The sequence below is a fragment of the Metopolophium dirhodum genome, chromosome 8, assembly GCF_019925205.1.
Source record: "Metopolophium dirhodum isolate CAU chromosome 8, ASM1992520v1, whole genome shotgun sequence".
In the NCBI taxonomy this organism is placed as follows: Eukaryota; Metazoa; Arthropoda; class Insecta; order Hemiptera; family Aphididae; genus Metopolophium; species Metopolophium dirhodum.
In genome coordinates this window covers 10,785,320-10,811,887 of record NC_083567.1, presented here as the reverse complement: position 1 = coordinate 10,811,887, position 26,568 = coordinate 10,785,320, and the positions used below count along the sequence as shown (strand labels likewise).

The 26,568-nt window shown below is 28.5% G+C and overlaps 2 protein-coding genes across 2 annotated transcripts; one reads left to right on the top strand and one right to left on the bottom strand.

The window, feature by feature from the left end:
* Positions 1-2,065: 2,065 nt before the first annotated feature.
* On the top strand, positions 2,066-4,666 carry LOC132950529 (exosome complex component RRP43-like). Its single transcript, XM_061022030.1, has 6 exons — positions 2,066-2,218; positions 2,360-2,393; positions 2,471-2,608; positions 2,688-2,982; positions 3,043-3,264; positions 4,102-4,666. The coding sequence occupies exons 1-6, from the start codon at positions 2,202-2,204 to the stop codon at positions 4,197-4,199; spliced, it is 804 nt and encodes a 267-aa protein (XP_060878013.1). The 5' UTR covers positions 2,066-2,201; the 3' UTR covers positions 4,200-4,666.
* A 2,123-nt stretch (positions 4,667-6,789) lies between these two features.
* Positions 6,790-26,568, bottom strand: LOC132950527 (golgin subfamily A member 4-like). The gene is made up of 13 exons (XM_061022027.1): positions 26,316-26,568; positions 25,235-25,562; positions 21,777-21,829; positions 19,049-21,634; positions 18,644-18,985; positions 18,220-18,522; positions 17,948-18,114; positions 16,838-17,039; positions 16,665-16,757; positions 15,991-16,051; positions 13,409-14,283; positions 9,472-9,540; positions 6,790-8,800 (listed from the first exon to the last, which is right to left on the bottom strand). The coding sequence occupies exons 3-13, from the start codon at positions 21,816-21,818 to the stop codon at positions 8,711-8,713; spliced, it is 4,830 nt and encodes a 1,609-aa protein (XP_060878010.1). The 5' UTR covers positions 21,819-21,829; positions 25,235-25,562; positions 26,316-26,568; the 3' UTR covers positions 6,790-8,710.

The window sequence follows — 26,568 nt, the reverse complement described above, 5'->3', positions numbered from 1 at the left end:
GCTTACAATTTGTTTTATTCAATATTATAAAAGTAAGGCTCATAGGCGCAACTAGGCGGGTGCACAGGGGACTTGTGCACCCCCAAGTTTAAAATGTGCACCCCCAAAAAAATATAAGCTTTTTTCTAAAAAATGTGTTGGTACCATAATGTATACTGAGTAAAATAGGTACCCATTATGTACCCAGACACCCAGCTATACATAATAATATATAACATACTATATGTCTATAAAGACATAGGTATTGTATAATATCTAAGGTTTGTATAATAATATACAAGTAATTACTATTATAGGTTATAGATAACTTATAAGTATAAGTTATAACGCGCATCGCATAAACGTAGTTATTCGTGGAACAATAATCATAATGATATTATAATATAATATATTATTTAAATTATATAATAAGTATATCAGATTCTGTCGATTCTGATAATTTATCATTATCGTTAATTTTTTGATAATTTCTTTACGCTGGGTCGCTGGGACTCTGGGAGCTATTTATAGCCAAACTTCCAGTCATTCAACGTTGTTGTCGTTGACAAAGACGAAATGACTAAGGACTGTCACTCTCACTGCCAGTTACCACTTGCCACAGTGCCACACGCCGGGCACATGATAATTTGGCTTTTGTGTGCAATTTTATTACATACGGCATACGCGTTTTTTTTTTTATTTATGAATTATGTATTATAATCAATTGTTTCCTTATGTTTAAGAATTCGTTTAAGGGATTTATCACAAGTTTATTTCTAAACTGTGTGAATGCGTTTTTTGTGGTTTTTAAAATTAAAATCTTACGTTTACCTACAAAATGTTTAGTATATTTAAAAAACAAAAAAAAAGTGAAGAACAAGTTGACGATCCAGGTGTTGTTCAAGTTTCGAGCACTTCTAGTTATTCAAATCAAGATACCGTAGGTATCACCATTCCAATAAGTTCTGCTACCTGTGAGCGCAGTTTTTCCAGTATGCGCCGAATTAAAAATTGACTACGAACGAGTATGGTGCAGCAACAATTTAGTAACTTAGCAATTTTAAATATTGAAAGGGACATTACAAATAATTTAAAAAGTGAACAAATTTTAAACAAATTTAATTTGCAACCGAGAAAAATTATGTTAAAATAAGTAGGTAAGGTAGAACTACCAGATCATTTAATTTTGTTAAATAAATTGTATTATGAATATTAAAACATAGTATTTATATTGAAACTAACAGTTATTATTTTCATAAGTGTAATGTGAAGAGTAATTGGATTAGCGGCTTGGGGATGAGGGGGCTATGCCCCCACGAGTCAGTGAGCTCTTCACTATTTGTGCACCCCCAAAATTATTGGTCTAGTTGCGCCTATGGTAAGGCTTTAGCCCCCCCCCCCAAAATCTCAAACGCGATTTGCGCCTATTTTAGGTTTATGATTGTAAAATATATACATACTAATTCCATCATACGAATTGATTGGTATGAATCAATTGGTTCAATAATAATACTGTTATCAATCATAAATAAAAGTAACGTTATTATTACTTATTTGTAACGCACTACTTTATTAATGAAAAAGTAATGTAACGTGATAAAAATAATTTTAGGTAACGCAAATGTAATTTAAATAAAAATATTTGAAGTAACGAGTAACATAATTTCATTACATTTTAAAAGTAATTTACCCAACACTGATAATAAGTCATAACATTTTCGAAATATAATATCGTGACTATTTTTGAATTATTTATAGGCGTAAGAAAATTTCGAGTTTTATAATTTTTTACTTAAATTACTATCGAATTACAACAAAATAAGAAAATCATTGAATCGTTAATTTACAGGTGAATGTAGAACTTGAACTTCAAAAGCTCATAAAAAATTAATTTGACTTTATGGTTAACTTTGTTTTTAAAAAAGGTAAAAAAAAAACTCACGAGGAATCTCGTATTACATTTTCAAATCTTAGGTATAGAAAGAAAAATAAATAAGCAAAATACAAAATACATAAACGGGGATGTCAGCTGCTAGATCGCAGCACTCTAAATATTTTTATCAGTGCTCGACCTCGTGCTCGGAACGCTGTGATAAGTGACAATCATCGGAGGACGGATATGCCGTTGTCGATCGTGGGACGTGTATTTTTGAAATTTGAAATTTGTATTGTCCCGCATTCGAATCCCGTCAGTCAGGCAAAGACTAAGACTTTTTTTAGAGATGAACTCGATCAAGAAGTGAGTAAGATATTTGCATTGGTATTTGATAAGCCTGGTAAATGGTTTGTCACAAAGGTGCTCATGTCTGAATGTCTCATTCTATAGATATATGTGAATGTAGGTACCCTCAAGTTTATATGTTTTTATTTTATTTTTCAGAAATATACAAGACACATACACCAAGGAATATCTTGTAAGTATATTTTCATTCTGTTAAATCAATTGTTTTTATACATGTATTGAACACAATAAATTACGACATGACTTTAGGCACTTAATAAAAGGAACGATGGTAGAGAATTAATGAACTTTCGAGATGCGTCACTAAATTTGAACACAATTCACACAGCAGATGGATCGGCAGTAGTCAAAATCGGGAATACAGCTGTTGTTTGTGGCATTAAAGCAGTAAGACAGATTATTTGATTTTAATTAAATTTTTAAATATAAAATATTTTATTTTATTACGGTATCTATGATTTTTTAGGAACTAGGTGTTCCTAAAGCTGAAACTCCAGATATTGGATATCTTTTAGTAAATATTGAACTACCTAGCTTATGTTCTAAAAAAATTCGACCAGGAATCCCATGTGATGAAGCAATGCAAATGACCAGCTTCCTTAATGAAGTGTGTAATAATTGCAAAATACTAGATCTACAACAATTGTGTATTTCTGTTGATAAATTAGTGTGGGTCTTGTCGTGTGATATATATTGTTTGAACTATGACGGATCTGTTTTAGATGCATGTTTAATAGCATTGTTATCAGCATTACAAACAGGTACAATTTAAGGTATTTTAATGTTAATATTTTTTAATTAATTAAATAATTGTATTGTAGTTAAGATACCAGAAGTAAAATATGATAAAGAAACTGAAGAAACAACTGTCATTGAAAATTACATTCCGTTAAAAGTTAACAATTTACCAGTATCGTCAACCTTTGGGGTATTTAATGAAAAATATATTTTAGCTGATCCAACTGAAGAAGAAGAGCAATTATGTGTTAGTAAACTGACAGTTGTAACCAATGGATCCTTATTATTTTCATTACACAAACCTGGTGAGTCACACATTTTATAGTTAATTTAAACCTTTGAGTCTTCAAATATTATTATAAAATATAATTATTAAATAATTTGAAATCATATCTTTGGCATAATTTACCTACATAGAGTATACAGAGCTCATGGGTAGTATAATTTTTCTGTTTTAATATTCATATTATACTGATATACTCTCCGCAGTATAAGTATGCAACTATGATGTATCTATAAATTACATAATTTCAAGATTAAATATCTTGTGGTGATTGAAATACTAGTTCTTTAGCTTACATATTATACAGTATTATTTATTTAATTTATGATAGTCAGTCCTTACTATTCGCAGCAGCTAGTCCAGTACAATTTCACATTTTTGCTGGGTTGCATTAACAATCACTTAAAAGCACACATTCGATGAACCAATAGTGAACTAGTGGTCCATTAAATTTATCAATATTCGTACCATTTGTTTTTGGCATCAGTTTATTTGAAAATTGAATGAATAATTGTTGTAGAGGCCTCCCAGCGGAGGTAAAATTTTATTTGATTATCATTTTATTAGTTAGACAGTTTTTATGTATAAAACAAAAATATTGCATGATAATTACCATGCATTTTGATTACTGTTCAGTTGAATTTCCTTTTGATGCCAAATATAAAGCTAAATATTGATTGAATCATATCCTACTTAAGATATTTAACTTGATATTAATTGAAAAATACTAAATTGAAATTTATATGTATATAATATGGATGGCGCATACTGCTAGTTCATAAATAATCTCATTTACATAATATAAAACATGTTGATTAAAAGCACAACATATAATTGTATTATTTGTTTTTATTTTTAGGAGGAGAATTCATAAAAGATAGCCAAATTCAAAATTGTATTAAACATGCTAATAACAGAGCAAAAACAATTTATCAATTAATAAAAGCTGCACAATAAAATAATTTGTATATTTTTGTTCTTAAAAAATAAGTAGGTAATATGCAATGCATATTTGTGGCAATTATTATGTTGTTATTACTAACATGTTTATTTTATTTTAACTCATTGTATAAAGCAAAAATGTTACCAGGAGTAACTAAATGATAATAATAATAATTTGTATTTAAAATTGGCTGCTAAGTTTCAACAATCAAGATTAACTGGTGTATCTTTGAGTTATTGTTTTTATACTTAATGTTATGGATGTTAATTGGTCAGTTGGAGTCAAAAGTTATAAATAGGGCCCGAAATTTCATGCATTTGCATGTTTTTACTGAGTATGTCAAAAAGTTACTGGATCAGCTTAAAATTTAAATCACAACCTAGAGTTCAAAAATGAAATTTTAGTTTTTATATTTTTGCATATTTTGAGATTCATTTTCTTAAATACTCATATTTTAAAATAAATTTTCACTGCATATCTATGTTGTTGTTTTTTTTTTTAATAATAATATTTCATAAAAGCTTAAAAATAAAAATGTACAAATACAAAATAATAACCTGTTTAAAATTAGACAGTACTTTCAGATATTATAGCTCTTGCATCTTGGTATATTCTTGAACATGGTTCAAGCTACTCTCTAAACTTTTGTGATAACTCTAAAAAATATAACCTCTGAAATTTTTGTAAATATTCGTTGAGTAATTTTTGAGGGTATTAACAACAAACCTAGAAGAATCATTTTTTAAAGATTATTTATTTATTGAAAGTCATGAACACGACAATATTGTATGCATGCTTTTACAGTCTTACCACATCTGCTAAGTAACCAATTTACAAATGGCACCCATTTAAACCAATACAAAAAAAAAAAAATACTAATTTCAACTTTTTACCTACTGGCTACTAATTACTACGCATTATAATCTGTAACCAGTAGTTATAGTGTATGATATATAATATGTACTGTAATAATAAAATTGTGTAGTTAATGTGCAGTTACCAATAACATTATGAGATTAACATCTAGTGTACGGGTGACCAATCAATTTTTATTGCATATATAAGCAATTAGGTTTTCATAAAAAATATATAAGGTATAGAATGTATATAGGGCTGATTTATGAACTTAAATTGATTATATAAATATTGAAATATCAAATAGGCACAAGTAGGGGGGTCTTAGGGGTAGAATTGTCCCCACAAATAATGTTAAAATTGTATTCAATGATAAATACGATTCAGATCGGAGACGGTTATAGATGACACTACGATTCAGGACAGTCAGGCCATGGTCTGACCTAATACTGACTGGATAACATACTAACCTACCAAAATTTAAATTTAAAACTTATTTTGTAGTTAGATTTTTTTATCATATTTTTAACTTGGCCTGTTCTAATGACATTTTATAGTTTCGCCTAAGGAAATGGTTATAATATATTATTGACATTTCAAAAAAAAAAATTAAACATCTATATTTTATGTAGGTGCTAGCCTAACCTAACCTATAAAGAAAACAAAAAAAATTGTGTGAAACTATTCCAATCAGAAAATAGAAAGATAAGTATACAAAATGATTAGGTAGGTTGACTACTTTGGTAAGAAATATGCAGGATATTGACATGAAAATTGTCAGTAGGTATACCGTATACATCTTATATAGGTACCTACTTATTGCCGGGTCGTTGTTAAAGTAATTCATTCCAACGATCGGAGGATATAAACAGAGCCGGTATGGGGGTGTGAAGGACCTAATACTTTGTGTGACGACAAAGGGCAATAGGCTTTTTTATTGGGTTGGGGGAGGGGCACCCAGTCCCGGCTATTGAACTCTGAGAGCCCTAGCGCAATGATACAACATTTTGGGTCCCTCATGAAAAATATTGCAGCATACCCAGTACCTATGCCTATTTATTTAACATAATAATTCATATACTATGATATTTGGTTCTTCTACTTTAAGACATTTACGTAGATACATACCTAATATTATAGCCATGTATACCAATACCACAATGACTTTTTTCACCTACTAATTGAGAAATTCATCAAATTTTATAATAATGATCTATATTATTAAACACAGGTACAATAGTCAAATAGGTATTTTGGAACAACAACTTGGAATAGATATGTAGATAAGTACCTACATATAAATATGTGGTAGACATGTTTTTCTCAACTCCAGTGGCGGAATTAGGGGGGGGAGGGCTTAGCCACCTCCGACTACAATTTTGATATAAGCCCCATATGGATTATTTTAAATAAATAGTTTTGTTAGGTGAGGTGTAACCCCCTTCCCAGAATTTTAACACTATTTTCACCTATGTTCAAAATGTTATAACCTTGGAACTAAGTCCGACCGACAAATTCTGATTGTACCATTCTACTTAACTCGTTGAAGTATACCTATTAAAAAAAATGTCATGGCCCGAGGGGGGATAGGACACCCAATATGTAGAATGTAGATTATATTTAGATTTCTATGTTGAGATAATTTTAGTTTTAAAAATATAATGCTATTCATCATAGAACATAGTCCCTTATTCTCATAATAGTAGGTATATGTTTATACAAATATGCTGTACTATACAATATAATAAATTATTAAAACAAAATCATTATTTTATTTTTGTTAACTTATACACAAATTTTAATATATGTACGATACACTACATTCAATTTAATATTGTATAGGTTAGCCGTAAGACTTTCAAAAACAAATTAATCTAATTTGAAGTTGTCATATTTTTCTAAATTAAACTAATACAGAAAACATTTAAATCAGAGCCGTGTTAAGGGGGGCAAAGCAGGGCCTAAAATTGTGTGCAGTTCTTATTTTTGGCTTTTATAAATCTTTATTTAATATTCAATATTGATTATTGAAAATTACTAATTAGCATATTGTATTTGTTTAAAATCCATAACACTAAAAATAATACAGACTACACTATATTCTGGGCGGCTTATAATATAATTAGTATATTAACCCAAGCTATTTCGTTTTTAATTTTAAAATGTTAAGTCATAATAGCCATATAGGTATCAAGGAATTTAAAAAAAGATTGTCTTAGATTGTTTTTATTATAACTAAATATTAATGAATAGCAAAAACAACTATGTAATAAAGTTATATGTGGCATGTGCACTACTAGGTCTATGTTCATTATTTTAAAATATTTTGGTGTGGAATTAGGTGTGCAGTAGCAAAATATCTTAATTTTAGGCCCTGGGGCAAAGGGGGCATTTGCTCCTTGGACCGTTGTTTTGTAAAAGTAAGGGAGCGCCTTTATGTGTGCTTAATATGCTACCTGTGGCCCCGTAAACCATTTTTGCCCCGAGGCGCTGAATTGCTTGACATGGCACTGATTTAAATATTTACATTCCAGTCTTGTTGAGAATACTTTTCTAAAGTATTCAGAATACGTATTTATATACTTGGTGTTATTTAAATTTCAAATACGTATAAGTAGGTACTTATTTGTAGTATATTAATATATAAATATTATAATTAAATAATTTAGAGGATGTCAGCACACTATTTGTTTTCTCTCTCTGGCCCATGTGCAACATAGAAAAAACGATTCTGCGCTAATGTGTTTTGTAATCTTAGAGTATAATCACTCATTATAAAAAAGATAGAGAATAATATTGACATATCGATTTCTCTAAATATTGTTTCAAAACAATTTAAACATCATTTAAATTTACAACATTTTTTTGTTTATTTTGAAAGTCGAATTCAAAGTCAAATAACAATAAAATATAAAATCAATATGTCATTCCCTCTAAAATATTATTCTCTATCTTTATTGTAATAGGTGATTTTACTCTAAGATTACTTAAAAACATAGATAAAACGTTTCTACGCAAATGCGTTTTGTCTATGTTGCACGTGAGAGAAAACAAATTGTGCGCTTACATCCTCTTAATAAATACCATTGTATTGTTTGATATAGAATGGTGAAATGAAAAAAAAAGTATTTAGTATTCTAGAATAAAATACAAAGAAAATGTATTTAAAAGTCGAAGTATTATAAATACCAAATTAGTAAATAAATACAAGTATTCGAATACTTAACAAGACTGTTACATTACCAATTAACTTAATTCATATTGAAATGAACTAAAAATGCTTACATAATCACAATTCATAATAAAAAGCTACTTGTAACTACATACAAAAAAACCTGTTTGCAATAAACTAATTTATATAAATGTATGTCAAATTGTCTAAAACTAAATTGTTTATGATATAAAAAATCTTATAATGGTATATACTAAGTTTAATAAATATTAAAGTTACATAAATTATAACCAGAAATGGCCAAAATAATTACCAGTCATGACTATTTTTTTTTAATCATAAAGAATGTATTCGCAACAATAAAGTCAATTTTAAACAAAATTAATTAATAAATTATACATTAAATTGCATAACTAATAAAAATATTATGAAGTTCTTTATTGTATTCAAAAGATGAGAAATAAAATATAAAGTTATAAAAATAAATTATACATGTATTTATGAAGATCGTTTTCGCTTAACAGATTTGATATTTTCAGTGCTTGAGGATGAAGTATAATTAATTTCTTGAGATGAAATATCATTCATCTACATAATAAGAAATTAATTAATTATCAAGTTTATAATTATATAACCTATATCAATATCATTGTTATAAATTATTTGAACTAATCATGTGTATACTATACAATGGGAGAAGGAACCTTGGCAGCCAGCTATTGTACACAGCATCAACAAGTAGGCATTGTATCTTTTTTGATGTGAAAACATCTTATTTTTATTGAACTTAAGCCCGGCAATTATGGCCATTAGCTGTTTTGTTGTTTTGAAGGGGAGGGAACAGTTGGAACGGTTTGTTGAACCACGTTTTTAGATTTGGCAGAATTTCAAGTTGGCACCTATAGGTTTCTGCCATGCCCGGTAAGGGACAGTTGTCTGCCCAGATAGAGGAGCTGCCCGTGGTTGAGGTTTGAACCGGCAACGGTTTGTGTCGGAACCAACGCCACTCCACAGGACCACTCCTTCCCCTGCATTGTATCTTGTCTTAACGGTAACCAAGCAATAACTATGATAATTTTTGACAAAAACTGGTTGCTGTTAAGGTTCCTTTTTATATTGAACGATGTATAAGATAATATTATCTTCTAACGGCTTATGTAATTAATGGAGTGTATAGGTAATCAAGCATAGATTTATAACACATTAACACTGATATACCAGTTTGATTTAAAAAAAGAACAATATAAAGGCATTTTTACCTGATCTTCATTATTGAACTTGTTTAAAGATGATGGAACCAATGTAATAACAGGATTAGGTGATGTAACCTAGAAAGAAATACAAATTACAAGTTTACACAGATATGTTAAATTATCATACATATTTAGAAGTTAAAACACCTAATACTACATATTTTATTATGCAGTGAAAACCAACTATATTGATTTTCCATCTGATTATATTATAAACGAAAATGTATAGAGATTTCACTATTAAAATGCATAGGTAAGTAGATAACTTGATAAATGCATTACACTACCTACAATATGTAAAACAAGTTAATGGAAATGTAAACCAATTATTACACGCCTATAAAATTTTCAAATGCATATATAAGTAATACATTGTTAAATTTATAATACTCAATCAAACAATTAAGGATGGATAAAATGTAAAAGGTATAAGTCAAAAATGAGCACCAAATTTAGTTTGGTCATATTGGCCTTATAATATGTATGCACATATTAAATTAATATTTTTGATTTAAACAACAATTATCTTATATATAAAAATCCAGTATCACGTCTTTGTCCGGAATAAACTCCGAAACTACTGGACTGATCTTGATGAAATGTTTACAATCTATGTAATTTGGCCGAACTTAAAATATAGGCTAATTTTAAAAGGGAGAGGATCAACTCCGGGTGATGCTAAAATGGGAATTTTGAGATTTCAGATGGAAATTTTTGTTTATAAATGGTTGCCACAGGTTTTTAATAATAATAATAATAAAAAAAGAAACTATTTGCTTTACTTTTTAAATATAAATTATAATATAATATAAAACTATAAAAACGTGAAATGAAAATCTCTGACAGGCTGAACTCTGGAACTACTTATCAGATCTTCTTGATTTTTTAAACGAAAGAGTATTTCACGGAGGTTTTTTATAAAAGAACATTTTAGGTTGCTATTGGTTAATCGGGCATGTTTGTTGATTTGTATTATTATTATTTTTTGTCAATATACATATATATAACGAGCTGATCCCGAGCACTTCGTTGCCCGTTAAATGTATCAACTCTATATGACTTAAACTTTGTTTAATTTGTTATTTAATATTTGGTGTATGGTGTTCAAAATTTTCCGTTGCCCAGAATAAAAATTCTGATTCACAGCAGTACATTGTCAGGTAGGCAATCTACCTGCGGTAGATCGTGGACCCCGTGCTGTTTGTACGTAAGTGTATGATTACAGTGCATAACTCTAAAGTATTAAAGTTATACCAAGTTTGTCGTTTTTACTTAATTCCACCTACAATGGATTAATATAATCAATTTATACAAAATCCTATTCTAACCTAACCGTACTAAAATCCGACGAATAAAAAAAAAACAAATTTAACCCTTTGTAAATTAACCTATCTTCTTCCCAGAGGTCCATCTACCCACAAACATTAATTTATATATATATCTAACTATATAAATACACAGACTATAACTATACAGACTAAACTCTGGAACTACTTATCAGATCTTCTAGTATATATTATAAATGTCTTGATTTTTTTTTTTAAACAAAAGAGTATTTCACGGAGAAGGTTTATATAAAAGAAAATTTTAGGAAAATCCACCTGTGTATAATATGTTGGTTGCTATTGGTTAATTGGGCATATTTGTTGATTTGTATTATTGTCTTTTGTGTCAATATAAATATAAGATCTGATGAGTAGCTCCAGAGTTTAGTCTGTATAGTTATAGTCTGTGTATTAATATAGTTAGTTGGTAGATTAGACCTCTGGGAAGAAGATAGGTTAATATTTACAAAGGGTTAAATTTGTTTTTTATTTCATTCATCGGATTTTAGTACGGTTAGGTTAGGATAGGATTTTGTATAAATTGATTATATTAAGTAAAAACGACAAACTTGGTTTAACTTTGATACTTTAGAGTTAAATCATACACTTACGAACAAACAGTTCGGCAGGGTCCTCAATCTACTGCAGGTAGATTGCCTATCTGATAATGTACTGCAAATCAGAATTTTTATTCCGGGCAACGGAAAAGTTAAGATAAATTTTGAACACCATACACCGAATATTAAATAACGAATTAAACAAAGTTTGAGTCATATAGAGTTGATAGATTTAACGGGCAACGAAGTGCACAGGATCAGCTAGTTGTATTATAATTATTATTTAAAATGTTTAAACAAAATTTGGTTTACATAAAACTCAACTGGCAAATCGCTATGATTTTTACTAAAATATACATTTTTTTGAATTTATTTTTTAAAATTTTAACTCATGGCATTCTTAATTTCTTGAGTATTTTCTTAAAAACCCTGGAGTTCCTTTTAATAATAACTTTGATTTTATATAATTACTAGCTGATCCCGTGCACTTTGTTGCCCATTAAAAATGCTAACTCCATACGACTATATGAATAATATGTTTTATTCATATAACGGTTACCATAGCAGCCATTTTAAACCAATGGCAATCAATAATTATTATTATAATAGCTTTAAAACACATGGAAACCATTTATAAACAAAAATTAAATGACATATTAAATCAAAATCACCTTGGATCATTATTATGCTCAGAAGGGAGGGGGTCTCTTTATGGACACTTTACAAATATAATATATTTACTTACATATAATTATAATATTTATTGGGAACAAATCTAGTTTAACATTTAACGCCCATGCTATTTTTTTTCAGAAACCTATGTATTACTAGTTAAAAACAATGTTGCAAAAATAAGTTGCAGAAATCATTACCTAGTTTTTAAGTTATAGCCTTACAAAGTTCATGATTTTCGGTGTTTTACGCAATCGTACAACTCAATATTTTACAGCGCGTTTGGATTTTTTCTGTTTTACTGAACACAATTTTTTATCAATTATTTTTGTTTTGAAATACCTATGTAGTTAAGCATGCTAAAATTATGTGGTGGTCTGAATTTGGCGGTCAGACTTATCTTAAAGTTATAGCTAATTGAAATTAAAATCAAAAACATCCCTCCACTTGTAATGTAAAACCTCCATGGGTGGTGTCAGAATTATTTTTGCACCATAATTTTAAAATCATTAATTTACCTAGGTTTCAAAAAAAAAAATTTTTTGTTACCTATTGGCACAGTAAATTATAAGTGTACGTGTGCGTAAAATACTGAAAATCATGAACTTCGTAAGGCTGACATAAAAATTAATGATTTCCGGCAATTCATTATTGCACCATCGTTCTTAACCTTAAAGGCTCTGTCAAACAGAACGCGTTATTGGCTCGTCAGCATGGTGCTTTCATGCGCGTGAATATCGCCGTGCCTTAACAAATTACCAAATCACGCGACGTGAAAATAACGCTTTCTGTTTGACAGAGCCTTAACTAGTTGTAATACATAGGGGTCCGAAAAAAAAAATTTGCGTGGGTGCTAAGCTAGATTTATAACGCTAAATTTAACAAATATTTTGTTCGAAAAAAATTTCAAGCCAACACCTCCTCCCATCCAAAATTTCTGAGCATTTCTGGCCTCTGCATTGGATAATAGATCAAAGTCATTCACAGGTAAAAACAAATATTTTTTAGGCTTAAGATGAAAATAATATAAACAATTCTATATTTGAAAATATTAAGTTGTATTAAGTGTATGTTAATTTTTAAGTATAATTAAAAAAAATTAACTTCAGAATTTTTGTATTTTTCTCCATTGTTTTTAAATGTTACATAAGATACATATAGGTTCCTACAAAAAAAAAAACCAAAAGTTTGAGCTGGTCTTAAACTAGATCTATACCTTCTGTAAATTATTATGATTAAAAAGATTTGATTAATTTTTATTTTGTATTAGTAGTACTGATGTACTGTAATAGGTAGTACACTACCTAGTACTCAAAAATCATGCCACTGTTGTATTACAATATATTTATAGAATATTAGTAAATTTTACTAATCACATATTCATCATACCTGTAAATTAGACAATCTGTCTATATTTGTAGTTAAATCATCATTAAGTTGTTTAGTCTCCTGATAATATGTAGCATTAGGTTTATTTGAAAATCTTCCTTCTGTTAACTTAGCTGCTACAGACAATCCCTCTTTTTTAATAATGAATTCTGGACCTTTTAGACAGACCGCATTACGATGTAAATGTTTTACAACTTTTATATTTTTCTCCGTTTTATCATCACAAGAACTTAGTCCTCTTGCAAAGTTATGTAAAGGCGGTCGATTGTTTATATTATCATAAGATGTTTTCAGTGAAAAATCATTTTTTCCCAAAAATTTAGTATGATCTGTTTTTGATTGAATAGCTGGTTTAGATTTAATATCTTTGCTCACATTATGGTCTTCAAATCTTTCTAAATTTTTAGATGCTAGGCGATAATCAGTATTTAAAGCAGCAGATGAAAATATTGTTTTATATTTAGGTGCTAATGACATAGTTGCAGTGCTTGATTCTGGCGGTAGTGCTGCATCTGTAAAACTCTGTTCTAATGACACTACAGTAATATGACTTGATACTGTTGGTAATATAGTCATGGGACTCGACAATAATGATATTTCTTTAGCTGATTTTGAGTCTAATTCTTTGTGAACTACATTAATGGATCTGTCATCGAGTAAAGCATTTGATTTTGATCTAGCCAGTGATGGTTTAACTGGGTTTAAACTTTTTGTTGGAAATTGCTTAAGACCTAATGAAACATATAATGGTGTTGTTGAACTTTTTAATGATTTTGAATCAACAGATATTTTGTTTGTTGACAATGATTCAACTTTATGAGGGATTAACTTTTTTAATTGTACTCGTTTCTTCTTTTTTTGATCCTTATGATTTTCTGTAAAATTAAATATGATTATTTTTCTTATAGTAACAGCTTAGAATTAGTAGAAAATGTTTTTTTTTTCATTTGCTAGTTAAATAATTCTTATACAAATTGTATTTCATATCTGATTTTTTTTTAGCATTAGAATATCTTAATTTATTATAGGTACGTACAATAGCACTTAGAAAACTTAAAAGTTTTATTATTATTATTTTATTAAACATTTAAAAAAAAAATTAAGAAAGAACTAATAGTTTCACTTGTTGATTAAAAAGTCATATACCTAATTTACATTTTATTCATAAATGTTTGATTTAATATTTTAAGGGTCCTCGCTATGTTATAATTAGAGGACGGGAAACCCGCTTGCGTTGTCTCTGTCTCTTATAAGAGGGTAACATAGCAAATTTTACGTTCAACAGAACACGTGTAGACTGTAGATCCATTAATTTGACCGAATTTATGTTTTTACATATCGTTACTGAGTCTATGCAGTCTTATGAGAGTAATGTGGACGGTTCTCGTTCAATTACAATGCGTAGAAAAAAGTTTTTTTTTGCATATTTGAGAATATTTTATGGGTTAGAGCATATTTAACCCATTTAGCATATTTTGGAATATTTCGATAATTGTGAGAAAAAATTTGTATTTATTTTGAATTTTAATATTATGGTACCCAGGAAAAAGTTTTTTGAACATTCAAAATTTTTTTTTTATCATTTCCAACTCTTATTAAAGTGCAATAGAATACGCAATTCTTAATACCTAATTAATACCTCACTATTAAAATAATGTTGAAAAAAAAAAATTTTAAATGCATATTTATGTAAATATGATGTTTGTTGATTATTTTTGCATATTTTTTAAATTTTTAAGAGAATAAAATGAGAATATTTGAAGGTTTTTTAGAGAATATTAGCATCATATTTTAGGTATTTTAAGAGAATATAAATCCGGTCTTTACTCATAACTCACTTTAAAATTAAAATATAATAAAAAGCCTATGAGGTTGCCTAGATAATAATCTTACTTTAGATTTTATAAGAGGTCAATTCACTTTAATTTTAAATTAACGGACCTACAAGTGTTTTGCTGAGCGTACAATTTGCTACGTTACGTACTTGTAAGATGAAGACAACACATACGGGTAACAATAAGTAATTTGTTATCGCACTCCGGGATCTATATGTTAGTTGAAAATGATTATTAGTGTGAGTGCACAGTCAGTCACTGAGTGGGGTTCAAAGTGTACCCATTAAAGCCACTCTCGTACGCTTATGCACATATCAATAACTCCATAGCAATTTTAAAATTCACGAAACAAATTTTACAGAAACCGACTTATTATTTTGACAAAATGAAAGTTGGTTAATGATTTCAGATTTTAATTCAGCAGAAAAATGTCTATAGATTGTACAGAACACTTTCCACTATTCATTTTTAATTTAATAACAATATTATGAAATGATAAAATATAAAATCCATATTTTCAAGTTTTCAATTACAGTTCAAAATTAAATACGATTAAATAATTTCCAATTTTCATATTTATATGCTAAATTCAAATCTTTGTTCAAAATTAAAGCCAGACAACATAAATTTAATTTAATATTCTCAAAACTTTAGGTCTTTTGAACTAAAATTGATGGTAGTAGTGACTACCATCACTATTCCCCTAAATAAATAAATGTTAAAAAAATATGAAAATAAATTACTTACCTTGATTCTTTGGTAACCTTTTTGAACTACCAAAATTAATGTCTTTCTTCTTTGATTTCACCTATAAAAAAATTATATTTTTATTTGAAAAATAACAATCATCGAGTATAGTACAAAACAGTAATTTCAAAATTAAAACTAGAATAACAGCATAGTTGTGACAATTTTTTTCTTAAAATTACTTTGACCTTTGATACAAAGCCATCAAATTCATAAAATTGAAAGTCTCAAGATAATATGAACTATAATCAAATTTAAAGAATATTATATGTTTTCTCTTCAGTTTTTTTTTAAAGTTAAATTATGTTAAGTTAAATTAACTCACAAGAATGTGTTTGATAAATAAAATATATTACTAGCATTACTTCAATTTAGTGGTGCCAAACACGTACATCAGGTAGTTCAATTGAACTGCCTTTAAAATTGAGGGGAAGGGTGGGTGGGTAAAATAATAGAGTATACTTCTAAGTCTTTCTGCTATAATTTTATTAAACATAGGAATATCATTACATTATTTATATATAATTAGTTAAGCCCGTTTTACAGTCATTTGAAGGGGTGGTAAATTGGAAGGTTTAAAACCTAGGTTGATCAAACTATTTTAACTGCCAGTTTTAATTTCATTCAGCGTAACTGCTTAAGTATATGTATATATTTATTTATTTTAATTTTACCTTTTCACTTGCCCTATAATATAAACATCTTTTTGTTACATCAGTCTCTTCAGGTTCAATTTTAGGTATAAATTCTAACAACTCATCTAGAAACTAAAATTCAAACAAATTAAATGTTTTAGAGTTAACATTAAAATAGAAAATGTTCACGATTTTTGTTATGCAATACATACCTTACAAATATCTGTTGAACTAGGTTCATAAACATTGTCATTCAACAATGATGGAACACATGTAGTAGACTGAGGTACTGATTTATCATCACTTTTATATCTTCGAACCACTAACGTGTCAGGATTAACGTTTTTTTTAAGAAATTCTAATATCACATCAATGTAGGCTTTTAATTTATTTGTTTCAAGATTTATTTTAAACCTATAACAACACAAATTGGCATGTAAACTTTCTTGATTTTTAATTTTTAGAAATTTTTCAACTGATATCACATCCAAGCGGTAAAACAATTTGAATCCAGAAAAATGTCTGTGCTCCACAAAAAATCATTTTCATTTTTATTTAGTGAGATAGATCTCCAAAACCGGAGAGCAGATTTTGTTGTTTGGGGTCTTGTTGGATTCGCATTGGTTAAGGGAAGTGCAGTGACGATTTTCAGAACTTTATCTTTAATAGTTAATTCACTACAGAACATTAAAAAAAATCAAAACAAATTTTATTGGGTGTTCTTTGATGTTTTTCAGCTTTACAGCTTAGTAGTGAAATAACGATTAGAGATAAAAGTTCTGAAAATCTTCACTGCACTTCTCCTATCCAATGTGAATCTAACAAGACACCAAGCAACAAAATCCGTTTTCCAGTTTCGAAAATCCACCTCGCTAAATGAAAATCTAGCAAAAAATAACTCTTTTTTATCAGTGAAAAATTAAATATTTTTTTTAAAAAAATTTGAATTCCACATTTAGTATCTACTTGATAATCCCTTTTTAATGAGTTATCAACCAACTTTCTAGCTATCATAGTTTAGGGGAAAAGTTAAAAAATAGAAATTTTGGGACTGTTCACGCCAACGTTTTTATAGATTCAAGTGGTTATACCGCTTGGGTCTGATATCAAATCTCTCTCATTAATATTTTGTACTAAAGCTAGCTAAATTACCCACCTACTCATCATTACTGAGTTACATTTTTATTATTTTCCTACATAACACAAATTCTTGAAGTTTTTAAAATTCAGACTTTTTTCATTTCAATTTCAAACCAATCATTTGATTAAAAATCAAGAAAGTAAAATCCTACAATTTAAATTATTTATTATAAATTTCATACCTCATCTTCTTAGAACGTGGGACAATTGAATTCATACATAATAACATAGAATACTCTAGAGTTTCTGTTATGACAAACACGTATAATTTGATAATTTTAAATGTATGGATACGGAATTCAAACTTCCATAAAAGATGATGAATCGTATTGTCACTTGCAGTATCTTTCTAAACATAAAAATACACGAGATTCAAAAACAATAATATTAATTTAATTTAAAATAAACTAAGTATGTGAATGTCATTAAAACAATAAAATTATTTTTAACCAACCATCAATTTTGAAGATTCATTTTGTGATTCATTTAATTTGTCTTCTTGTAATTTTTTTGACAAATACATTTCAAAATCGGAAGAATCATTTTTTTTTACTTTTAGAGGGTTTAGTGTTATGGTTCGACGACTGAACAATTGATGTTGTAACTGAACAGTTAAACCAGCAACAGGCGACGAATCGATGCACATGACGGGAAAATTTCGTCTTACCAATTGCCTCTCAATAAATAGTCTTTGTTCATATGAACAGTAGGTAGGACTACATTTAGCAATTATTCGATCTACATCACTCTGAATGGACTGAAAGAATGTATGTAAAAATATAATGTATATAAAAATAAAATATGAAGAAGCATAAAATACATAGAACATAGAACATTAAATACATATTTTTTGTTAAAAATTTAAATTACAAACTTACCAAATTATGAGGATGCAATAAAATTCGATATACTCTCGTTAAATCTTCCCCATGATATTTATTATGAATTTCTGCTATAACACGTCCATTATAAAATATCCTTGGTCGAGCTTTACCAAACGAATCTAATAAACATGGTGGAAGTTGTTCTCTTTCTACAAAATCTAAAATTGAATCATCGGTATAGCTATAAAAAGTTTCAATTGGTGGTTTATTCTTATTCATGGTTATTTTAATTGAATAACCAATATCAACAGAGTATAATGTGATCACAAACACATTAGGATTAACTTCTGAAGGATCATCAAATAATTCATCCAGCAAACATGATGGGTATAAATACTGAAACAAATTAAAAATGAATGTAACATGGAAACATTACCGTGTTATTTTATTTTTACATACTTTTTCGGGCCACTCTTTAGAATCAGCAAAAAAACATAATTTTTTTTTGTGTATTTCATGTAATTTATCATATAAATTATACTTGACTTTTTTAGTCTTATCTTTAGGTTTTTCATCAACAACTAATGGTATATTATAGCTAAATTCTGGTTCTAATTCAGCACATTCACGTTGTAATTGCAGAACTTCCTTATGTAGATCTTCTATTTCTATATTTGGTTCAACAAACTCTTCTGGAAATTCTTTCATTTCTAGTAACTGTTTTTCATCAACTTTTTGTTGTAATGCTTCTATCATTTTTTGTTGTGCTAAATCTTTATATTTGTCAGTTGTTTTTAGAAAATTGCCTTTAATTTTATAAAACAATTTTTGCTCTTTATCATAAATAGGGTCAATTAATGTATTACCTTTTAACTGTTGTTCTTTGTCATACTCTAGTTTTGAATTTTTATAGAACTCTTCTTGAATTGTTTTCATTTGTTGATGTAATTTTTCTTCTAATTCTTCTTGTTGAATTTTCAGTTTTAATGGTATTTCATCTAAATCTTGTATATTTTCTATTTCCATTTGTAGTTGTAAATCTTCAAATTTCTGAGGTTTATCATTATCACTTTTTTTTTTTACATCTCCTTGTAATTCATGTATACTACCAATAGATTTTACTTGTCCTTCTTTATCAATCTTCTGTTGTATTTCTTCATTACGCTGTTCTATTTCTGTAGAATTAAATTCATCATCTGTAGCAGCAGATTCTTCAATTGGACTAAGTTCTTCAATTGGACTAAGTCTTTCTATTGAACTAGTTTCTGCTTCTTCTTCAACTTCATAATCATAAACTATTTCGGTTACAATGTTTACATCATCGTTTAATTCTTCTATTTCTTCATCGCTTTCTTGTAATGACTGTCCATCAGATTCGTCTGCATTTATTTCAGATTCTATTTGTAAGTTCCAATCCAAGCCTCCAGTTACTTCATCGTCAGGATTTGATAACCCTTCAACATCTACATCAGACTCTTCTTGAGTTTCATCTTCATTTTCTATGTCAGACACGGCTTGTAGTACTTCATCCTCCAATTCTCCCATTTCAATATTAGATTCTTCTGGTACTTCTTCAAAATAGTAGATTTCATCACAAGACCCTTTTTCTACTTCTTCACTTTTTTTATCGGATTCTTCTTGTATTTCTTCAAATGCACCATTGCTTACATCAGACCTTTCTTTAAGATTTTCGTGAGGTTGAACAGGATCAATCAATATTTTATCATTAATTGTATCTAATTTAGTTGGAAAATAATGGCTAAGCAAATTTTCAATCCTTTTATAATATGGTGCATCATCATCATTAAATGAGAGAAGTAGTTTTTCTAAGAGTTTTTCTTTGATTACTGATGAAAACATACGTTTAAATTCATCATTATATTCTCTTTCTAATTCTTCATCACGCTCTTGTTCCATGTCTATCTCTAATTCTTCAATTTCCTTTGTTATTTTTGCAATTCTTATTGCTGTTAATTCGTCACATTCTTCTTCTTTGTTTTTTCTATTTTGAAAATCACATATAAGTGATTCAATTTCTTGTAGTATTCTTTTATGATTTGTATCCATAGTTTCTTCATAATCTTCTTGCTGTAATTCTTTAACATCATGTTGTACTTCATTATCATATTGTTCTTGTAAATTTTCATTTAATTCTGGTCGCGTGTTTTCTTCTTCCAAATTTAGATTTGATCCTTTGTTTAATTTATCTTGAATATCTTCTTCAATGTCTTGTGATATGTTTACTTCATCAAATTTAATCTGTAAATTTTTATTTACTGCTTGTCTATCTTTGTGATCCGTGTGCTCTATATTTTTGTCAACTGCTTCTTGATGTTTTTTATCAACATTTTTTTGTTTTTCTCCAAGCACTTCTTCCTTTTTTAAATCAAGTTGACACCCTGAATCAACTTGCACTTTTAAGTATAAATCCACATCTACACCAGGCATTGGTGGGGCTTCAATCAGTAACTGCATTTGTATTTCATTTTCAGAATCTTTAATTAGTTCTTTGTTACATTCATGTTCCTTATCTATATCAATTTTTGGTTGGTCATCTGTGTGGAGCTTTTCCTGTTTTTTCCTAAACTCATCTTGCACTTCACCAATTAATTCTACTCCACATTCTAACTTTTGTTGTATTGTGTTATTGAATTCTTTTGGTAAGTCAATATTTAACTTATGCTTTTTATCATTAGATTTATTTGCAACTTCTTTTTCAGTGTCAGCTTCAACAGGTAAATTATTGTAAGATTTTTGTTGTACATCTCTATAGAATTGTTGTGGTATATCTTCTAGATTTGTTTTTTTCTCTAATTCCTGTTGTTTCATTACTTTTTCATGATGTTGTTTATCAAATTGGTCTTCCTCTTCCTCTATGTTTTGTTGTTTACTTGCTTTAAATTTAGTTTTCACTTCTTTTTCCTCACCTTCAGTTTCTTCACTTTCGGTTTGCCCAGATTCACTTTCTTCACTTTCTTCACTTTCTTCTTCTGAACTTTCTATATCAACAGTATGCAGATATGAATGACCAAGATTCAACAATATCTAAAAATAAAAATGTCATAATTTGATACTACGTCTTTATAACTTATCCTTGTTATTAATTTACTGTAAATTGGGCCTGATATAATGAAATAAATAAATAAAAAAATTTAAGTTAAATTATTATGTAAAAATAATAACTTACTCTCGCAAGCCTTATTTGTCTATCAGCTTCATTATCCTCCATGATGATAATAGCTGTAACATTAAGTAAATATTATAAAATACTTACAAAATAGTTTTATTTGTATTTCCCTAGTATCAAAAATAAAAAGGTGGATAAGTGGATGTCGCTCTACTGTACAGTAGGTTACAAGTGAGACACTGTAATGGATGGTGTTAAATTTGAATTCAATGATATAATATCATTGTATAAGAAAATCGATTCTGAGCAAAAACGGTCAGTCAGCCTATGAAATTACCAAGTATATTTGATGATATTATTGTGAATAAAGTAATTTATATATAACCTATTTACGTGGAACCTTGTTTTAAGATATCAATCATTAGTTATAAAAGTTTAATATTTTTTAAATTTTCAACTACAAAATAATTATTAAATTTTGTCGAAATTTGAATTTTTAATTCTTATGAAAAAAAAAATTGTGACTGTATTTTTAATATTTTTCAACTGCTATTTTAACATTATATCAGGAGCCTGATATTAAATTTTCACACTTTTTTACCCAACAAATAAAAATTAATTAATATTTATGGAAAAAAAAATTGATAACTGACCATGTCCGTAAACAGCCCAAATCGAGTCAAAATATTTTCAAAATTTTATCGTGTATAGAAAATGCTAATATAAAAATTCAGTAAAATTTTCAAGTATCTACAGTCATTCGTTTTTTAATTACAACAAAATAAGAAAATCGTTAGATGAGAAATCGAGTGAATATCAAATGTTGTAAAAATATGAATTTCAAACGCCCATAAAAATTTAATTTGAGTTTGTTGTAGACATTTTTTTTTGTGATAAACTTATGACGAATCTTGTATTACATTTTCAAACTTTAGATTTAAAAAAAAATTTTTATGAATTTCTAACTAAAAATAATTTGCAAATTTTCGTCATTTTTACGTATTTTGTCAATATTTGAACTTTAAATGCTTATAAAAAAAAAATTGTGACTGCATTTTTAATTTTTTTCATCTGCTATTGAAACAATAACGTAATTTTATAGCTTTTATAACCAACAAATAATATTGATATTTATAGAAAAAAAAACTAAAAAAAATGAAAACCGAAAATGTCTGTAAACAGCTCAAAATAAGTCAAAATATTTGGGAAATGTTATGGTGTATAGAAAATGCTAATATAAACATTCAGTCAAAATTTCATGTACCTACTGGTCATATGTTGCACCAAAAACCAAAATTGATTTTCTCAAAAACAGATTTTGCGTAAAAATTCCCGTTTTTCCTTAATTTTTCTTTTGTTTTTCACGTCGTTTTTGAAAATTACTAGGAAATGTTTACTTTTGACCCCCTCCCCCCCCCCCCCCCCCCATAGTACCAACTAGATTCATTTTCCTATCAGAAAAGTTACTGTTGAAGAAAATATAAGCATTTTTACTGTCCTAAAGGTGATAACAGACACAAAAATAAAAAAAAATTACATATCATTATAAAATCAATACATTCATTGCTTCGCTCAGAATCTTAAATCATTATAAATGCCGTCGTATTATATTATTATCATTCATTTAATTATACGGATGGGCTTTACTTAATTTTTTTTTTCATATCAATAAATAAATTAATGTATTAATATATATATATATTTATTTATATTGTAATTTTCAATTCTTAAGTTCTATTATCATTAATTATCAATTAATCTAAATAAACTTGTTACTTTTTTTGTAGTGTCATGAAACTTATTTCTAACTGTGCTTAGTAAGCAATAAACATAATAACTGACAAAATACATGCAAATGCAAAAAAAATTAAGCCACAGTCATCAGGATGATACATTGTAGGATCCTGTGTGCAGTACTATATTCAGCTCAGGTTAAGATTGAACTGTGTCGCCCATGCAGACTAAGCCGCCGAACAGTGCCTAACGCCCTAACCCATGCGTTCTGTGATTGGCCGACAGTCATCGCCAGCCTTGGTCGATCGTCGGCGCCGTGCATACGCTCCCACCTGTGTCCGGAATGTGCGAAAAAAAACGTGTTTTTGGACGAGCGAGCGGTTCAAGCTTAATCTGAACAGAGTATAGCATTACCAATTGACAATTATATCATCAAACATAACTGTGCATCTACGATTAGTCCATTCTTTAGTCAGTAATACATTTTTAAAGTATCTACTTTCTTATTATTGCTTTCTTCGATTTTATTCAGTGGACTATACAATTATATAGTATTTTTATATAGAAATACGGGTTTAAAAAATAATGTAAAAATTACTATAGTTAAATTATATAATATTGTCAAAAATAGTTATGAGTTTATGACTAGCATGGTACAGTCATGGAACTGAAGGAAAAGCCACAGACGTTTTAAACAGAAGACAAGTGTTCAAACAGGTCTAAAAACAAATACAATAAAGTTTGTACAAATCATTGGTACAGTTTGTGCAGCTGGCAGAGTGTTCGATCTAGAAATAAGAATTTTCTAGATGCCCTGGACCATAATAGTATGAACTGGTCAATTTTATAATATATTATTTATAAAATTAGAAAGCCTTAACAATTTATAATATTTGATTTAAATAGATGCAAAATATTACCAATTATATACTATTTATACATTAAAAATTAAATCGAAAGGTTAATTTTGATGATCTATTTTTATAATAAATCACCTGGATATAATTATATTTTTGCCACTGCGGTTATCTAACATACCTATTTATATGGTAATAGTGCTGTAGCTAGGGGGGGACACAAGGGACAAGTGTCGAAATTTGTTTCATGAACAATTATGTCCTAAACTAACAGGTAATAAGTATTATTTATAAGTTCTACAGAAACTAAAAAAAAAAAATTAAGTGCCCCTCCTAATAAAACAGGATTATTTTTTATTCGCTGTGTAATAACATAAATACGTTTTTGGTGAATTCAGAACTTATACTTTTGGGTTTGGAAGAAATAGGTTAAAATAATAAGCAATAAAAAACCAAAATGTACAACAGGTATTGTATTTTATTCATAAATATATTTATAGTTACCTATGTAATAGTATTGATACATGATTATAAAATTTTTATTTTTAATAACCAACTATCTAATATAAGTAAATTGCTTGGACGGATGTGTGTGGAGATTTCAAGAATAATTCATGAATTTACAGTTTCCAAGCTTGAAATATTGTTTTTTATTTTTATAAAATTGGTAATTAAACTATTTGATTGGGTAATACTTTGTAATATATACAAGCTTATTGAAACATAATGTTACAGTTTTCAACGTGGAAACGATTTACTGGTGGCATGGATAATTAATGTCAATTTTCCACCCTGCTGGATGTTTACCACCCTGCCAATGACGTGTTTAAGCTCACGTCTATGTATCCAAGATTCAACATTGAATCGGTGACCCACTAGTTTGTATAACCGACTTGAGACAAATTCAATATAATAATATGAACTTACCGTCGTATTTCAGTGTGTATTGTACTTAACAACGTCGTTTATGGAGATAACTAGGAAGTTGATATAACAAAATTGTTATAGGTAGGTACTCAAATTTACCCGACAGGTAATGAGACGACTGACTAGTGAGAGGGACAAGTAAAAAGACTTAAGGCTATGTACTCGTCTATGAAGTGTAAACCATAGGTTCTTATCCTTATGGGTGTTAATGCGTTATGCTTTGTGGCATAAGTTGAGGGCCCATTAATGCGCAGATGCAGATACTTCTATATTGATAGTTGTAATAATGCATTAATGTTCAATACTCCTCAGCCTTCAGTCCCAGATACTGAAATAGATACAAAGAAATAGATACTAAGAAATAGAGTATTTACACGCCATACTGATTGACTGAAGATTAGGGCTCAGAAGTTGTAGGAGTTGTATATTATTCTTTATGGTCTGGATTTATAGGTGACCAAGATAAACATCCGAGCTAGGTATACAATGGTATTTAAAAAAATCGAAAATTTAAAATATATATTTTGTAACTTTTAAGAATAAAAGTGCATATTTCTTGGTTTTCATACGCACATTATACAATGTATAATAACAAGTCATATTTAATACTTCTTTTTTAAAAAATTGATCTTTTTATTTCTAAGTTTTGTATTTTAATAATAATATAAAATATAACTCAGTATTATTTAATCTAGATATGTATTTACTGTATTAGTCTATTCATTTAATAATAATGGTGCGATGCACAATATACCGATGTATTATATTTTTATAAATATTTTTTTTTAACTACAATTTTCAGTTCAATAAAATTTCAAAATGCCATACAGGTTTCACCATATTTTAAGTATTGTAAATTAATTCTTCCATATTTAAGTTTCTCTTAGTGTAAATTAATAGCAACATAGTTTTTTTTTTTTTTTTTGTAATTTTTGAATAGTTTAGAATATTGACGAGTATTTATCAAATTATTTTGCATATTTGAAATTTTTCCATGTATATTTTACAATTGTTTTATACATATTTTCCTTTTTAGATCCTATAACTTCCGAGCCTTACTGATGATTATTTAGTACTGTACCCCGTAGGCAGTTGTAGTCAGCACCAGCAGTCCTGAACTCACTACTTTGTAGTCGTGTGTGGCAACTGGCGATCGGTCGCAGCGGCCGGCGCTAGGATTTTGCAGGCAATTTCCTTTATAGGCTTATAGGCATCAACAGTCAAGATATGTAAACAAAACTACGAAAGTAATAAAACATGGTGAACCGTGAGTGTGAAGCGGCCTGCCAGAGTCCTGACTCCTCAGACGACACCGTGCCGGGGCGAAGAGCTGC

Coding starts and splice junctions, on each gene's coding strand:
- LOC132950529 (XM_061022030.1), top strand. Junction 2,983..3,042: donor GTTATCAGCATTACAAACAG/GTACAATTTAAG, acceptor ATTGTATTGTAG/TTAAGATACCAGAAGTAAAA. Junction 3,265..4,101: donor ATTTTCATTACACAAACCTG/GTGAGTCACACA, acceptor TTTTATTTTTAG/GAGGAGAATTCATAAAAGAT.
- LOC132950527 (XM_061022027.1), bottom strand. CDS start 21,818: ATGGAGGATAATGAAGCTGATAGACAAATAAGGCTTGCGAGA. Junction 18,115..18,219: donor ATGAATCTTCAAAATTGATG/GTTGGTTAAAAA, acceptor TTTTATGTTTAG/AAAGATACTGCAAGTGACAA. Junction 9,541..13,408: donor ACAGATTGTCTAATTTACAG/GTATGATGAATA, acceptor ATTTCTTTCTAG/GTTACATCACCTAATCCTGT.